Source organism: Coregonus lavaretus, assembly GCF_964263955.1.
Source record: "Coregonus lavaretus genome assembly, chromosome: 2".
Taxonomy (NCBI): domain Eukaryota; kingdom Metazoa; phylum Chordata; class Actinopteri; order Salmoniformes; family Salmonidae; genus Coregonus; species Coregonus lavaretus.
Genome location: NC_139989.1, coordinates 44,618,280 through 44,636,873, shown reverse-complemented (window position 1 = coordinate 44,636,873; position 18,594 = coordinate 44,618,280). Strand labels below are relative to the sequence as shown.

The 18,594-nt window shown below is 40.7% G+C and overlaps 2 protein-coding genes across 3 annotated transcripts; one reads left to right on the top strand and one right to left on the bottom strand.

Moving 5' to 3' along the window:
- The first annotated feature begins 4,588 nt into the window (after window positions 1-4,588).
- Window positions 4,589-15,419, top strand: LOC311101393 (phosphomannomutase 1-like). 2 transcript variants are annotated; one of them, XM_084142526.1, is made up of 8 exons: window positions 4,589-4,956; window positions 7,089-7,206; window positions 7,993-8,069; window positions 8,298-8,389; window positions 8,726-8,825; window positions 9,221-9,296; window positions 11,453-11,568; window positions 11,927-15,419. In XM_084142526.1, the coding sequence occupies exons 1-8, from the start codon at window positions 4,876-4,878 to the stop codon at window positions 12,047-12,049; spliced, it is 783 nt and encodes a 260-aa protein (XP_083998652.1). In that variant the 5' UTR covers window positions 4,589-4,875; the 3' UTR covers window positions 12,050-15,419. The 2 variants fall into 2 exon arrangements, with proteins under 2 accessions (XP_083998652.1, XP_083998651.1); XM_084142525.1 differs by lacking the exon at window positions 4,589-4,956 and having other exon boundaries at window positions 4,967-7,206.
- A 1,380-nt stretch (window positions 15,420-16,799) lies between these two features.
- LOC311144141 (cold shock domain-containing protein C2-like) lies at window positions 16,800-18,537 on the bottom strand (the record flags this gene model as incomplete). The annotated part of the gene is made up of 3 exons (XM_084180134.1): window positions 16,800-16,974; window positions 17,187-17,309; window positions 18,356-18,537. The coding sequence occupies 3 exons, from the start codon at window positions 18,535-18,537 to the stop codon at window positions 16,800-16,802; spliced, it is 480 nt and encodes a 159-aa protein (XP_084036260.1).
- Window positions 18,538-18,594: the final 57 nt, after the last annotated feature.

The following is an 18,594-nucleotide window of genomic DNA, read 5'->3' as shown; positions in this document are numbered from 1 at the left end:
CAATTGTTTACAGACATTATTTCACTTATAATTCACTGTATCACAATTCCAGTGGGTCAGAAGTTTACATACACTAAGTTGACTGTGCCTTTAAACAGCTTGGACAATTCCAGAAAATGATGTCATGGCTTTAGAAGCTTCTGATAGGCTAATTTACATCATTTGAGTCAATTGGAGGTGTACCTGTGGATGTATTTCAAGGCCTACCTTCAAACTCAGTGCCTTTGCTTGACATCATGGAAAAATCTAAAATAATCAGCCAAGACCTCCGAAAAACAATTGTAGACCACCACAAGTCTAGTTCATCCTTGGGAGCAATTTCCAAATGCCTGAATGTACCACATTCATCTGTACAAACAATAGTATGCAAGTATAAACACCATGGGACCATGCAGCCGTCATACCGCTCAGGAAGGAGACGCGTTCTGTCTCCTAGAGATGAACGTACTTTGGTGCGAAAAGTCCAAATCAATCCCAGAACAACAGCAAAGGACCTTGTGAAGATGCTGGAGGAAACAGGTATGAAGGTATCTATATCCACAGTAAAACAAGTCTTATATCGACATAACCTGAAAGGCCGCTCAGCAAGGAAGAAACCACTGCTCCAAAACCACCATAAAAAAGCCAGACTACAGTTTGCAACTGCACATGGGGACAAAGATCTTACTTTTTGGAGAAATGTCCTCTGGTCTGATGAAACAAAAATAGAACTGTTTGGCCATAATGACCATCGTTATGTTTGGAGGAAAAAGGGGGGGGGGCTTGCAAACCGAAGAACACCATCCCAACCATGAAGCACGGGGGTGGCAGCATCATGCTGTGGGGGTAATTTGCTGCAGGAGGGACTGGTGCACTTCACAAAATAGATGGCATCATGAGGAAGGGAAATTATGTGGATATATTGAAGCAACATCTCAAGACATCAGTCAGGAAGTTAAAGCTTGGTCGCAAATGGGTCTTCCAAATGGACAATGACCCCAAGCATACTTCCAAATTTGTGGCAAAATGCCTTAAGGACAACAAAGTCAAGGTATTGGAGTGGCCATCACAAAGCCCTGACCTCAACCCTATAGGAAATTGAAAGAAAGGCAGAACTGAAAAAGCGTGTGCGAGCAAGGAGGCCTACAAACCTGACTCAGTTACACCAGCTCTGTCAGGAGGAATGGGCCAAAATTCACCCAACTTATTGTGGGAAGCTTGTGGAAGGCTACCCGAAACGTTTGACACAAGTTAAACAATTTAAAGGCAATGCTACCAAATAATAATTGAGTGTATGTAAACTTCTGACCCACTGGGAACGTGATGAAAGAAATAAAAGCTGAAATAAATAATTCTCTCTACTATTATTCTGACATTTCACATTCTTAAAATAAAGTGGTGATCCTAACTGACCTAAGACAGGGAATTTTTACTAGGATTAAATGTCAGGAATTGTGAAAAACTGAGTTTAAATGTATTTGGCTAAGGTGACTTCAACTGTATCAACTAAAACATTTCAGATATTCATAGGCTATTACCCAGTTTTATTTTCAGTTATCCAAAAGATGTATAGTTCACGTAAAATCATGAGAACGGGTTGCAGAAACACATATGCCTTCTCTGTGGCAGAACCTGTGTGTAGACTATAATACATTTTACAGGCTGGCATTTGTGTTTAAGTTGTTGTATTCCTATCCTCCTCACTGCCCTCCTCCCAAGATTGTGCCCAGTCTCTACGTGTATCATTCATTATCACGCTTGTTAGTGCTCATGTTCTCACATTGCTGTTGTTTTGCTCCTCATTGAACAGAAAATGATGACTGAAGCTCTTGCAGTGTGTGTTTATTGTTTGGGTTTCCATTATGCAAATCAACTCCTTTGGGTATTTACTCTGAGTGTGCATCTCTTTCTGGCATAAAAACATCTTCACCCCAATACCTTGAACACTGACAGTATCTCTATCTTGTTCTGAGGCAATGGGCTGTTAGTTCTGTTTACTCAAGTCAAATACTCTGCACACACTCTTACGATGTGTTCAGGAAGGAGAACTGGGCACCGGGGCTGTAAAAACGTATATAAACAGTACATTGAACGTATCTGAGTGTAATGACTGGGTTGGTTTGGGAAACCCAGTCATTTTGCCACATTAACACACACAGAGAGAGAGAGCTGAGAATGCTTCCGTCTACAAACACCCCAGTTGATTAGCAAATGGAGTAATAATGTGTTAAAGGAACAAGATTGTTTTTATAGTGACTGTAAAGCTCTCTGATTGCCACTGGACAGAGTGGCATGACGCGTGCCTGTTATGGGTGATGTTTTTGTTTCCTTCAGAAATATGGACTTTACTGAACACTTCAGTGCATCGATAAAAAGATAGGAAGGCTATGTCTATGTAAATGCTTCCTCACATACACACACACTCACACACAAACACAGACAAAACTTGTAGGCATACTATAGATAAGAAATGTAATTTTGAATAGAAGTACTACTACTTAAAACATGCAAACATTTTCACATACAAATCATAAAGACATTGTGTAATAAGTTAAATATTGCGTACTGCATAGAGTGATCTGTTGTGTATCACACAGTGTTTATGGGCAATAAACGACCACACGTCCGAGCAGAGTATTTCCTGTTCGCTGTAGGGTCTCAGTGTTTTTTCTCAGTGACTGAGGCTCATAATGGGATCCCTATGGCCTGAGTGACCGTCTGTCTCCTTTAGCCAGCCCTATTTATCTCTGTCCGTCCTGTAAATAAAATGTTTAGCAAAAACACAGATAATACAAAGCTCTGGATACTGCAGAAGCAGGCTGGCACCCCGACTAGGACCCTGACACATTTTTAATAAAGGGGAAAGTGAGAGTTGAGTAATGGTAAAGTAATTGAGGCATGTTGTAAGTTGTGTGTTGTGACTTGTGACTGTGAGTAATCCTGTCTCTGCTTCATAGTATCTGCTCTGTTATCTCCTTCCTCATAGGGCTGACCCTTATCTATTCATGGCTTTGATATTAATGGGGCCTTTTAAAATACAGACTAAGTGACTGGCCTCAATATTCATCATGTCATCAATTATATGTTACTAAGGCCAACTGAAGCGTGTCTTTATATTAAAACATGTCTTATATTCCCTATACGTATATATACGCACAGAAAGACTATCTTGTTACATATTAAGGACACTAATAGATTCCAGGCCAAGTCAGTGATGTCATGTATTGCTGTTGTGAAATGTGAGAGGTATGGTCTGCATTTCTGCCCACAGTTTATTGTCCATTAATCACATTACAACAATCTTTTTGACTAAAAAAGCCAACAGAAGTTCAAAGTCTACCTAACCTAGTCTTAAATGTTGCTCAATGGACAACCCTTTGTGAATTGACCAGATGGCCCTTATACCTAGTATCTCCTTAGCATAGTCTAGTGATAGGCCTATTTAATTTTTAAAAAACACAATCCCAACAGATGCTGTTAGTCTTATTGTACTCATGACTATGTAGCCATTCTCCTGAGAGTGGTGAATGAGGTTATAGACAACCATCGAATACTATCAAATTTGCTCCTCTGATATTGATTCCTAGATTAAGGTGCATTGTGTGTATCAGCTAAATATAGAGCAAGGGTATACCAAGATAACTGGTAGCAGGATAAAAGACACACAGTAGGAGCTTTAATCAATTGAATTTGAAGTTGTATTAGTCATATGTACAGGATAGACATGGTCCAACGAAATGCTTACTTGCAGGTTCCTTCTTAACAATGCAACAACAATAAGAAATATATTTTTTTATATATTTAAAATGCGTGGTTTTCATGTCCATTCATGATGTTCGAATATTCAAATATGGACTATTTACTAAGGAGTGATGCAAAACAAATGGACAAGATGGTTCTAAACAGCTCCTACCCCCAAGCCATAAGACTCCTGAACATCAAATCAAATGGCTACCCAGACTATTTGCATTGCCACCCTTAACAGACTATTTGCAGATACCCTTAACAGACAAATCCATCGAACAGCCCTCAGAGCCTCCTTCGGGATATACCTGTTCTGCACTATGCCATTTGGCTTGCATAGGGCACCGGCATGTATATTGTTTAAGCCTGCCCTCTTGTGGACAACTAACTTACTGATAATAAAAGTGATCACACAAATGTCCTGGTAATCCTGCACAACAACTGTATCCAGACAGTCTGTCTCCAGACAGAGCCAAGTGTGAGTGTGTATCTTGGAAGTTAGATCTGTCACCATTTACACAGGTAATTAAAGCAACACTTGATGGATGTATCAGCTAAACGTTATTCATCATACTATTCTCACTGCCTGGCCTGATTAATGCCCTGGCTGGCCTGACATGCAGTAAGGAATCATTCCATTGCTTGGGCTGTGAATTTATTATATGACAGGCTACATTGTACAGATTTAGGCACAGTCTGAGCACTGTTGAGATGGGTCTTAAATCAGTCTTGATTTTACATGGGAGGGGGCTATGTATAAACATCTTGCCATCGCCCACTCCGCGTCATCAAACATAGAAGCTGCGATTGGCTGTTTGTATGTAGCCTACGAGAGTCGAGACACTGTTGCAAAATAAACCTGAGACGTGTCGCGCTGCTGTGATGATTGTTTGAATTCGATCGAAAACGGTGGCAGAACTATTCAGTCTGAGGATAAGCTACAGTTCAACAACTATTGGATATGGTTTGTCGTTATCTACTATACCGCATGGCATAAATTATAAATTATTTATCCAACCAGTGGTAGGCTAAACATTTTACAGTAGCATATACTGTAGTCTTTGTTTTGCATTAGAGGCAAGATCAGAAAAGTGTCACTCTTACCCAGAAGATTACTTACACATTAGTAACACTATCATTGCAAAAGAAGAAATGGATGAATCAAAGGGTTCTTCAAAAAGAACTATTCTGTGTTTATTTGACGTGGACGGAACTCTTACCCCACCGAGAGAGGTATGCTAAATAAAGTTTTTTATTATCCCATTGTATTAATTGTGTTTTGTTTGTCATTTTCTTTCTTCTAATGTTGCTTTCCAACTTGTTAAGCCTTTCAATTTTTTAAGGAATTATAGGGCGCTTAGCCAATTGCCTTGCCATCTTGATAGCACAAAACGGTTGGCATAATGTCAATGTCTTATCTGCTGCAAAGTCTGCAATGTTCCTGCATGTTATGTAATGATTTACTATTTTCTGTCGATATACTTCCTGATAATGTAGGCAAACACCATTATTTTCTGTCCTTCCAAGTTCTTGTTTTCGTATATTATTTAATCCCGTGGTTGTAGCCTACTGTTCTCAAATGCAGCCGTCTGCCAACTCTTCCGAATGAAAATGAAATGTCTTCGTTTGCACCTGAAACTTGTATTTCACTGAAAGTCGCGCGCGCCCCATGGAGCAGAGATATAATTAATTTGGAAGAACGTTATGTCCTCCGTCCGTCCGTACGAGAAGACGACTGTAGGCTACTGTTGCCTACTTGCACAACACTCATGATGTCAAGTTTCATATAGCATACCGGTGGTGGTCAACCCTAGACCACGGTGACACTGCTTACGCCTATTCAAAATACCCTGCTGTTTCCTGAAAGTTTCAAGTCCGTCCATGTGAAGTATCAATTACCTTGCAGCTGTTCGCGCCAATCCTTAAAGGCTCAGTGCAGTCAAAAACGTGATTACCCTGTGTTTTATATATATTGTCACACTATGAGGTTGGAATAATACTGTGAAATGGTGAAAATTATAATAATGCCCTTTTAGTGTAAGAGCTGTTTGCTGTTTGAAAAGACAGCTGTTTAAATTTCAGCCTGTTTTGGAGGGATGGCGTTTTGGCATGCCTGTTAATAGACCAATGGGAAAGAGAGTTCCAAACCTCTCAGCCAATAACAGCTAATTTTTAGTTTCCCCCTCCCCAGTCAGACCACTCTCAGACAGTCCTAGCAAAATTCTTGCTTGAGAAATTGCTCTTAGCTCTGAAGCTATTTTTGTTTCTTTTTGACAATTAAGGTACTTAATTGTTACTCAGAAATGATTTAATATTGAGATAAGAACAGCTGCATTGGACCTTTAATGGACAGATAACTGATAGTAAACAACTTAAATTAGGTATATGGGAAGAAGAGTCACATGGAGTTCCTTCCCTAAATACTCTTTCCTCTATGACTACGTTGATCAAGGATGTTGACATTCATAATGGGGTTAGCCTATTAGTCATGTCCTCAGCCTCTTTTGACCCTCAGATTTGAAATGCCAGATAAGCAATGAATAATCAGTGAAACAGCTCCCTAGTGCTTTTCATAATGATTTCAGTAGTTTAACAAAAAATTACTAATGAATTTGATGATAAATAGTTAACTCTCTGTTACACAACGCTGCATCAATGAATGTCTTTGAAATTGTCATGTGTGAAAACAGGCAGTTCTCCATGTCTTCAAATAATTCAATTAAACAGGAGGATAAAAATTGAGATGATCTCTCTTATCTCTGCCCATCATCACAAGATTATGTCTTTGTTGTAACAGCCTACAATATGATATTTTTTTGTCTATCTGCGTTCTTGTCTCAGTGTCTGGACTGGTGATGTAAAGAAATGGTCAATGACCGTCATGTGTAGGCTGTGTCCAGTTCAACAGCTGTTGGTCGGTCACAGAGACATAAGTGTGCAGAATAAACCCACTGCCCTTGTATTATGTAATGCAGTTTCCTCATGTGAGTATGAGGCAGTCCCTGCCTGATCCGTCTGCCAAAGTCTCTCTGGCAAGAGGGAAAGCTTGTTTAATATGATTATTTCTGCAGAGGGTCAATATAACACTATCAAAGCTGCTCCTCCTTCAGAGACAGATGGTAATCTCACTCTGTCTATGCTACCTAACCTCACAAACAAAAGCATTCTCCTGCTTTGTGGTCAGACAAGAAAAGCAATTTTCAGGACTGTGAATGCCTATCTTGTCACAGTTTATATTATGAGTCCCTAAAACGGTGTTTTCAATGATAGACAACACAAACAGGTACAGACTGTGTGTGTGTGCGTGGGTGCGTGCGTGCACTCGTTGTGTGTACGCGTTGTGCGTGTGTGCTTACACCCTGCAGAAAATCGACCCACAGCTGGATGAGTTTTTCCAGTCACTGCGCAGGAAAGTGAAGATCGGCATAGTGGGCGGATCAGACTACTCAAAGATCGCAGAGCAGCTGGGGGAGGGAGATGAAGGTGAGCGCTCCTCATTCTCACTTTGGTCTCATTTCAGTCTCACATATTCACCCTCAAACCCATCTTACTGCCTTTGTCTCACAGGGCTTTGCAAACCCCAAAAGGCTGTCGCTTTCATGTTCATGAAATTATTTCAGGGACATTCAGCAGAGAGACAGTTTAGGGGCTTTCATGTTGGCAGCCCACTCTCATTTGACATCAGTCCATAAATGGACCCAGATGGAGTTACATGTTTGCTCATGTACCTGTGTTACATTCCCTTCCTTCCCACCCACCACCAGAGACCTTGACACACTGACCCTGTGGTGGAGTTTACACACAGCAGTGGAGACTGGCCACCAACACACTGACAACTGACCGTTATCACTCAGAGCAGCAACAAAAGTAAAGCAACGAACAATAGAGTACATTTAAGGGGGAGTGCTACTAGTGCATTCAAGGTTTTCATTTTTGCAGCAGCAGTTCTCTATCCTGATCATCCCCAGACTACATTATGCAAGACTGATTGAGATGCTCAGTACTTTGATACTCTAGCCATGTGAGATATGTGTACAGTGAATGGACAGGACAGAGATTAAACTGCACTATTCCAGGTAGTGTTACATAGGTGGTAATCTGCAATGACCAATAATCCCGCTGCACGAGGTACAACATGCCTGTGTTCCAGTTGGGGGAGTTTTTTTAGGCTACGTGCTGGTAGCTTGTGTTGTCTATTTACTATGAATGTTCTCACAGTGCTCCTCAGTAACACACTTTTACCTAATTTGCCCCCTTTCTCTCTTACAGTGATACGGAAGTTTGACTATGTGTTTGCTGAGAATGGCACGGTGCAGTACAAAGATGGGAAGCTCCTTTCCAAACAGGTGGGTGTGACTGAGGTGAGGGAAGGAATAACATATATTTTGGCTCACCAACAAGCCATTTAAACCTGATTCCATGTAAACAACATGCAGGGATAACCTTTTTTCTTGTACACTGTACTCAGCTATGAAGACTGGAAGGGAAAGTTATGATCATGCCTTTAAGAGAACTGCACTGTGTTAATAATAAAAGACAGTTCAAATATTTGAACTATGTCCTTTCTCCTACAGGCCATCCAGAACCAGATAGGAGAGGAACTACTACAGGACCTCATTAACTTCTGTCTCAGCTACATGGGGCTGATCAAGCTGCCCAAGAAAAGGTGAGACTCTGACCTACTTTCAGCTCCTTTTCCATGTGTCTAGTCATTCAGAGGCCCCAGGGCCACTACAACTTGTCCATCAAAGCTGCAGGCATTGGAGAAAGGAATGCTGGCTCTGTCCGTATTCCTAAGGGTGTTCTCCAGTTTGACAAGCTGAAATCACAGAGAGACTAAGACAGAAGGATTGATATGTATCTGGGTGGAAATACATATTTGCTTGAGAAACAAAGCAATTCTGAATCTAACGCTAGAATCTCTAGAATTTTAGTATGATGGTTTGTAACAAAGCCACACTAAAGTCTCTTCTTACAGATTAATGCCTTATTCTGCCCTCAGGGGCACCTTTATCGAATTCCGCAATGGAATGCTGAACATCTCCCCCATTGGCCGGAGCTGCACACTTGAGGAGCGAATCGAATTCTCTGAAATCGACAAGGTATTACACAGTATAAGAGTGCCTAAATAATGATCCAAACACCAATCGTTATCTTCTAAGGAAAACGCCTAAACGTATAAACGTGTGAAATGAAGAGTAAACAAACAAAGCCCGTGTTATTGATTGAGTCATGTTTCAACCTCGTATAACCTCAAATCACTGCACAGTGCAAGCAGGCATGATTTTCTCTTATATTCTGTTATGTTGGCTCCTATTAAAAGGAGAAGAGAGTAAACAAGTCAAAACAATGCTGAGCCTTCAAGATGGCTGAACAGACAGCCCATTGATGTTTCACAGCCACACATTATGGAGGGTCTAGTGGTCTGATGGGTGATGCGGAGAGGCTTAACCCTTGGTTGTCTGAAGTCTGAACGCTTTCCTTAACCTCTTCACAGAGAGAGAAAATCAGGGAGAAGTTTGTTGCGGCCCTGCAGGAGGAGTTTGCTGGGAAGGGTCTACGATTTACCAGAGGTAAGCCAACTGGCACAGGATGTGAGCTGGGAATTAATATCAGTGTAACTATTAACACCTCTAGTCTTGTATTTCAGTATTTTTTTGTATGCCACCTGTGCATGGTGTGATATCTACATTTCAAGACTAATTTACAACCATTTATCTCTCAGATAGAACCCTGTTATGACTTGAACGTACTTACTCCTTTGCTGTCTTTTCCTTGCTGTTGTTTCCTATATGCCAGTTCACAAAGACTGTCTGCCATGCGTAGTCAATCTACTGGACACATTGTGCCCAACATTGGGGCAACTTCAATAAACATTACTCTCCCCTGCTCCACTCTCTGAGGTTTAGTCAGACTAGGTGTTTGCTCACTGTGTAACGAGGTGTGGGACTTACTTAATGGCCTGTGAAACTGTACACAATTCAGGCAGCTGCAAAAAACTGCTGGAAATAAGGCTGTTGTCTTCATAAGGCACTCTGTTAAAGCCCTGGGCCAGTAGCAGCAGTAGTTACAAACACACACATTCATCCTTACTTCACTCTAACGGAGTGACTGCCCTGGGAATCCTTCTGATTGCTGATGTTAACTGAGAATCCTTCTGGTTGCTGATGTGGAAGCTGATGCTCATTGCACTGGCAGCAGAGCCAGTTGGAGGGCTGTTTGCACTGCAGCCGCCCGCAGAGCCTGATAAAATGAGCCAATGAGAAGGCTAGGGCATAAGATTTATGTGTTTGCTCATTATGGTCTGTATCTGCACGTCTACCCTGCCTCGGTTTGTTCACATTTCACATAATAAATGCAATGCTGTTTATGTCTATGCAGCACTGTCTGTTCTTACGCCATAGGTTTTTGCCTGTGTCACTCAGCTCAAAAAGTGACATTGCAGCGTCCCTTCAAATACAGGCACCTTTGTCCTGTCTCTGTTTTCTTTTACCTTTATGGTATATGGCCAGGGGTGGGGAAGGGAGTGGGTGGGGATGGGCTGAGGATGTGGGTGTTTGTGGCCAAAACACCCTCTGATTGTCTGAAACCTCCCTAGCTGTTGCCTTTTTGAGCTTTCCCTTTAAAGGGTCAAGCAGCAGTTGCTACATCCATTTTTGGACAAATAAATTAATTATATGTACCCATTGATTCTTGAAGGATATAACTTAGTGAGCTTAGTTCAATTGTCATACCCCATCAGAACCCAAAATATAAGCTAGTTTTACTCCAAAGTTTGTAAACAAAGTAAATGTAAACAAACACTGTATAGCCTCAAAACATGGTTAAAACTATCATTTTGATATCATGGATGGTCAGTCCTTGCATCCATAGCTCTGTCTTTGAATTTGAGAGTGCTTACATTTCTTCAGTCCATCCCCACAATTTTTACTGAAACAGTGGTGGGGCGCTTTGTTATTGCTTCAACTGCTGATTGCCGCTTTAAACACTTCAGCATTATGAGGGTAATGAAGTAGAATCTGAAGGCAGGGGGGATGGGCGAGACGCAGAATTTAAACTTACTTTGCTGAGGGATTTTCATGCACATTCACCGCTCATTTAAATCAAAGATGAACTGCTCTGGTTGTAGAATGAAAAGGAAAGAGCGATTAAAAGAAAGGAGCCAGCCACAGGCTGTGTTTGTGGAACTGAGACCACCTCATGGCAGCCTGATGGCTGTCACATACTGTTAGTGACCTCATGGTAAGACTGTCATCCCTGGACACAGACTGTATGTCAAGGCCATCGCCACACAGTCGATGCACAGGGCATAAATAAGTCTGTTCTGCTGAACTGAGCACAGTGATTGCGGCTTTTAATATCCTTTCATGCTTTTTGAGGTGAGAATGTGTTGGGCTCCAAGTCTGTTGCAGAGAAATGTGCAACATTGACCAGTTGAAGGTGCAGTCTTAAAAATATCTCAAAGCTGCTGTTCCTATAATGGGGAAAATATCATACCTATTTTACATGCATTGGGCATCCTCACTCATCAGTGCATTGACCAACCTAAACAAATATCCCATACATGGCATGGGATAGCTGGTTGTAATGCGTTAATAATCATCACTAAAACATGACTGAGGGTTTATTTTATTGGAGGGACTAATATTATGTTCAGTAACATGATGTTAAATTGTAATGTATAAATTGAAGTTGACTGAATTATTCCCCTTCATGTGCCTCTATTCAGGCGGTCTCATCAGTTTTGACGTGTTCCCTGAAGGCTGGGACAAGAGGCTCTGTCTGGACGTGCTGGAGGGGGAGGGCCTGGACGCTATCTATTTCTTTGGCAACGAGACGTCGTCTGTAAGTGAAGGGGAGGACCTTGTGGACGTGTCAGTGATGGTGGGGAATGCTCTGAGGCTAAAGATAGCAATGAGAGTAGGATTGTGCTGTGGCTTGAATGTCAAAGGTTAAAGTTCAGAGATCATTGTTGTTGTCAATATAAGTGGAGTTGACCCCTGCCTGAAAGAATGTTGCTATGTTGCATGAGCTTTGTGATGGTTGTGTGTTTATTCAACCTCTTTTACTGAGACATAGAGAGAGATAAAGAGTGAGTGAGGAAACAAGGAAAGAGGTCGACAAGGGTGAAAAGGGCAGTCAGTGCAAACCTATTTGCGAACAAGCAGATTCTAAAGCCGTATCTACACTCCTCTCTGTTCAGGGGGGCAACGACTATGAGATCTTCAATGACCCGCGCACCATTGGTTTCACAGTGTACTCACCAGAGGACACAGCCAGGCACTGTCGAGAAATTTTCTTCAAAGCTCCCGCTAATGAGTCGTGATGAGTCGTGCAGAAGGAACTCTCCCAGTCAGCTTCCCTTGGGCTCCCCCTGTTGTTCAGGGCAGGTACTAAGAGCACCTGGAGGAGAAGAGGTGGAGATGGGAGTCAAACCACTACAGACTTTTTAAAGTAATCAATTCATTGTTGTTGTATGATATTATTCTAACTAGCACTGGACACATAAAGGGATCATTAGTAATTCACATTGGCTGGACTCCCATGGAAATTACTATGAGATGTGGACAGAGGCAGCGCCAGTTACTAATCAACAGATCTGGGGTTTTTTAAAGGATGGTAACTCAAACAATGTGAGGAAGTGTACTAATGTTTTCAGTTTTTATCATGACTAAGTGTTTCTCAAAAGGTTTTAATCTATCAAGCCAATGGTTTTTGTAGCATGTCCCTGTATTTGTATGTAACATCAAATTAACCAAAATGTCTTATATCATGTGAAGATGTATATACATTTTGAGTATATAATGTAAATACCCACTTATGTTTTGCACTAATATTGATATCTGATCTGATATTGATCTGACAAACTGGGTTTTGAATAATTTGTTTTCTTTATGAATGTAGTGAGTGATTAGTGTTGTCTCTGAACACTGCACAATGAAATGAAGAGAGAGAAGAGAGAGAGTGTTTTTTTGCTCTGTGCCTGTCCACTGAGATATGAGATTAATGACACATACAGTGCGTATAGAAAGTCTACACCCCCTAGAACTCTTTTCAAATTTTGTTGCGTTACAAAGTGGGATTGAAATAGATTTAATTGTAATTTTTTGTCATTGATCTACACAAAATGCTCCATAATGTCAAAGTGAAAATAAAATTCTACGATTTTTACAAATTAATACAAATTAAATAACTAAAATATTGTTGTTGCCTAGGTATTCACCCCCTTTGTTTAGGCAAGCCTAAGTTAGTTCAGAAGTAATATTTGGCTTAACAAATCCCATAATAAGTTATATGGACTCACTCTGTGTGAAATAATAGGCTTTTTCGAAAGCCTCATAAAGAAGGGCAGTGATTGGTAGATGGGTAACATTTACATTTTAGTCATTTAGCAGACGCTCTTATCCAGAGCGACTTACAGGAGCAATTAGGGTTAAGTGCCTTGCTCAAGGGCACATCGACAGATTTTTCACCTAGTCGGCTCGGGGATTAGAACCAGCGACCTTTCGGTTACTGGCACAACGCTCTTAACCACTAAGCTACCTGCCGCCATAACAAATCAGACACTGAATATATCTTTAAGCATGGTCAAGTTAATAATTATGCTGTGGATGATGTATTAAACCACCCAGACACATCAAAGATGCAGTCGTCCTTCTGAACTGAACTGAGCTGCAGGACAGGAAGGAAGGAAACTGCTTAGGGATGTCACCATGAGGCAATTGGTGATTTTAAAACAACTACAGAGTTCAATGGCTGTGATGGGAGAAAACTGAGGATGGATCAACAACATTGTAGTGACTCCACAATAATGACCTAAATGACAGAGTGAAAAGAAGAATAAAAATATTCCAAAACATGCAACAAGGCACTAAAGTAATACTGCAACAAAAAAAAACGGCAAATGAATAAACTTTTTGGCGTAAATGCAAAGTCTTATGTTTGGGGCAAATCCAACACAACACATCACTGAGCAATTGCCTCCTTATTTTCAAGTATGGTGGTGGCTGCATCATGGTATGGGTATGCTTGATATCTGCAAAGACTGGGGAGTTTTTCAGGATGAAAAGTAACGGGAAGGAGCTAAGCACAGGCTAAATCCTGCTTCAGTCTGCTTTACACCAGACACTGTGAGATGAATTCACCTTTCAGCAGGACAATAACCTAGAACACAAAGCCAAATCTACACTGGAGATGCTTACCAAGAATACAGTGAATGTTCCTGAGTGGCCAAGTTACAGTTTTGACTTAAATCTGCTTGAAAATCTATGGCAAGACTTGAAAATTGCTGTCTAGCCATGATCTCCAACACCTTGACAGAGCTTGAAGAATATTTTAAAGAATAATGGGCAAATCTTGCACAATACAGGTGTGCAAAGCTCTTATGAGATTTACCCAAGATGGCTCAAAGCTGTAATTGCTGCCAAAGGTGTTTCTAACATGTATTGAATCACGGGGGTAAATACTTATCTAATCAAGGTACTGTATAAAAAATAAAAAATAAATGTTAGAATTTTGTCTTCCCCTTTGACAGAGCATTTTGTGTAGATCGTAAAAAATAAAAAAAAATAAAAAGAATAAGACATTTAAAGCAATTTTAATCCTACTTTTAAACACAATAAAATGTGAAGATATCCAAGGGGGGTGTAGACTTTCTACACTCTTAGAAAAAATGGTTCCAAAAGGGTTCATCAGCTGCCCCCATAGGAGAACCCTTTTTGGGTTCCAGGTAGAACCCTTTTTTGTTACAGGTAGAACTATTTTGGGTTCCATGTAGAACCCTCTGTGGAAAGGGTTCTACATGGAACTCAAAAGGGTTCTTCAAAGGTTTCTCCTATGGGGACAGCCAAATAACCATTTTAGGTTCTAGATAGCACCTTTTTTATAAGAGTATAGGCACTGTAGAGAGATGTCTTGCCTCATCTATGCAATTGCATATAAATGATTCTGGCTACTTCAGTCTGCACCGCTATAAGAACTGGATCTCACAGATGGTTTAAACACCCTCTTCAATTCCTACCCAGTATATTCACAGGCACACATCCTTTAGTTGGATCTTAAAAGGTTAATGACGTCTGCTACAAATCCAATCATCTGGATGTCTTGACCCTTCTGCCAAAGGCCATTAGACCTTCCTGAATGACAAATCTAAGCAATTATGTTTTATTCTATAATTTATTTATTTCAGATAAGGCCCATGAGTGATTGATTGTGACTTTATTAATGAACCAATGAAGGTGTGACCTGGTCACAGTATGATATAAAGCATAGGCCATGTTTTTGGCTTATCAGGGTTAATTTGAAAGTTATAATGTAATTCTGGATTTTACATAGACTATTCTTTATAACAGTCTTTGTCCCAAATATTCACACATTTTAAGTGACCTAACAGATAAACTGAAATTAAATATTTAGCATTTGATGTCACCTTCATAAACCATGTGTTGTGGTTATGAATTGGTGCCTTCTTGACCTGATTATTATGCTATTGCCCAAGTCTGCGGATGTTTGTGGGATCAGATGACCTCCTTAGTAAATGTAACACTCCCACAACCGTCTGTGATAAAGGTCAAGAGGACTCACTTGTACAGTTTGATCAACATACACTAATTGTGAAATCATCATGTGATTGTTGAGTACTGTATTCATTTGAACTATGTATATGTACGTTCATTGTAATACATTTTTTAAAATCATTGCGACAATTGCGACTCATTGTTTTTTGTACAACAGATGGAAAGTATAACTAAGACATAGGCATGTCATTCTAATGTCACAGACTTTGTACACCCTTAACTCCAAAGATAAATGGATAAATACTAAATAAGGATAACAGCCACCATAATTGTGAATCATAAAATGTTTTTAGTGTGCTTTCAAGGCTCACATAGAAATGACGGTAAACTATAGCCACAGTGGCTTGTCTAACAGAAAATGCTCTGAACTGTGACCAATGGAAAATCTGGCATTTTAACTGAAACTAAAATATGAAATAAAATACCCCAGAAGAGTAAGAATGAAGGATAGAAAAATGCATAGAAATAGCATAGATATGGAGAAATGCTAAACATAATGGGCAGACATGAAACAAATTCAAATAACAGTTCAGTAAAAATCAAATGACCATATCAGAATTTTAACAAATACATTTAAATGTATTTCAATTCCATTGACAGTGTGTTACAGTGTCTCTCAGACAATAGAAAAGAGATTCAGAAAGAGTTTCAAAAACCTTATAGTAATTTGCTCATACCATCATGGTGAGTTAGAATTTGCAAACAGGACTACAAATTGCTACATGATAAAGCCTAATGGGAGTTGTAGTCGGTTTGGCAGTATTTCGGAATGGAAGTTCAAGTTTTTAAGTGCAATCTTTTAACTACAATGTCCAAAACTTAAATCCAGTAACCTCAAAACTAATGGATACAAAAAAATCTAAACAAAATTATCAAATAAATATATATATAAATAAAAGGCAAACATACAAAGATGGTTGTGTACCTCGAGAAATTATTAATAGTGGCTTTTCCATTCACAGTAAAATATAAATCATTCTTCCAATGTCCATGCTTGCATTTTTTTTTTGTCTCCCATTACGCCCATCTCTCTCCCTCCCTTCTTCTCGCTTGCTCTCTCAATCAGACGTTTCCGATTCTGTAACTCTAAACCCTCATCAGTTCTTTTCTCTCCAACCTCATTTTGATTTCACACCAATAGTAATGCTTCTCCTCAAAATGGTGTCGGATTTCTCATTCTATTTCCTCTACCACTCCGCTCTGTCCCCTCACCCACTTCCAGTACCTTCAGATTTAACATATTCTCCTCCCTTACTTGCTTTTATGACTTATCAATCCAGTCTGTACCAACCACATCCTAGTTCACGAATGGCCAACTTGTGTCCTGAGGAGCCAGTCAGTGTATCTATGGTTTTGTTCCAGCCCAGCTGTAGTACACCTGATTTAGACAGACTCTCCAGCACCAGTTGGCTGTCCCTGCCTGCCCTAGCCAGACCCCTCACCCTTCCCACCCTAGCCCTCCCTGTACCCAAGTGTAGACAAACAGGTCAGCGCTGAAGCCTAGCTCTCCTCTAGCTGGCTGATGATCTGGCCAGACCAGGTCTCATGCTTCGTCCCTGGGTTCAGATGAACGATCTTCACCTCCACGGCCTGGACCTTCAGGTTTTTGGGTGGGATCCGGGAGACTTTGTATGTGACCTCATCTCCTTCTACTGGGACATACTCGCCCTCGATACTGAAATAGATTGAATTAATGATTTAGATGTTCATTTACTGTACAATATGAATATGCAGTCAGTTCCTGCTCTGAACTGACACTGAACACTGATGTTACATTGTTGCTCTGAGATAGAAAGCTGTGAACAGAATCTTAAAAACTGGGCATTTTGTTCATTTTAGCAATTTGCCAAGCTAAAGAAGGTTGTTGTAGTGATGATGGCCACTCACTCCGAGATGTGAACAAAGATGTCATCTCCGCCATTGGTGGGGCGGATGAAGCCATGACCTTGTGACCTGCAGAAGCTCTTGCACACGCCCTTAAATGCTGGCCCTGAGGTGGCCCGCACCGTGCTGAAGAGGGAGAGACAGGGGAGAGAGAATCATGTCCCCTCTAAACAAAACATTACATCAACACACCATATCCCTTCTGCTACTGCTTGTGAAAACAAGTTATTCTCTAAGAAGTTAAGGAATGTACTTCTAGGCAGAGTTGCAAAGAAAAAGCCATATCTCAGACTGGCCAATAAAAAGAAAAGATTAAGATGGGCAGTCTGAGATATGGCTTTTTCTTTGCAACTCTGCTAGAAGGTCAGCATCCCGGAGTCGCCTCTTCACTGTTGATGTTGAGACTGGTGTTTTGCGGGTACTATTTAATGAAGCTGCCAGTTGAGGACCTGTGAGGCATCTGTTTCTCAAACTAGACACTCTAATGCATTTGTCCTCTTGCTCAGATGTGCACCGGGGCCTCCCACTCCTCTTTCTATTCTGGTTATAGCCAGTTTGCGTTGTAAGAGATCTTAAGTTTCTTGGTAATTTCTCACATGGAATAGCCTTCATTTCTCAGAACAAGAATAGACTGACGTGTTTCAGAAGAAAGTTATTTGTTTCTGGCCATTTTAAGCCTGTAATCTAACCCATAATTGCTGATGCTCAACTAGTCTCAAGAAGGCCAGATTTATTGCTTCTTTAATCAGCACAACAATTTTCAGCTGTGCTAACATAATTGCAAAAGGGTTTTCTAATGATCAATTAGCCTTTTAAAATGATAAACTTGGATTAGCAAACACAACGTGCCATTGGAACACAGAACTGATGGTTGCTGATAATGGGCCTCTGTATGCCTATGTAGATATTCCATAAAAAATCTGCCGTTTCCAGCTACAATAGCCATTTACAACATTAACAATGTCTACACTGTATTTCTGATCAATTTGATGTTATTTTAATGACAAAAATATTGCTTTTCCTTTCAAAAACAAGGACATTTCTAAGTGACCCCACATTTTTGAAAGGTAGTCTATATATAAACGTCATATAAGTGAACGATAATGAACATGCACTATCAAACAAATTCTAATACAGAAATGCATTCATGAGCAGCATATCTGGTTGCTTACGCTGAGTAGGTGCGGGTGCGTTTGGTGGGCAGTGGGCTGGGCAGTGACCGGGGCTGGGGTGGCGCTCCCCTTTCCCACACACGGCTGCCCTCCCTCAAGAAGGGGAAGGAGAGGGAAAGGGGCGCAGCCCGGGGGGAGCGCAGAGGGGCCTCTGAGGGGGACGTCATGCTGGGGTCTGCCATGGCTGAGGCACGGGCCAGGTCGCTCTTCTTACCACTCTTCTGGTTCTTCACCACTTG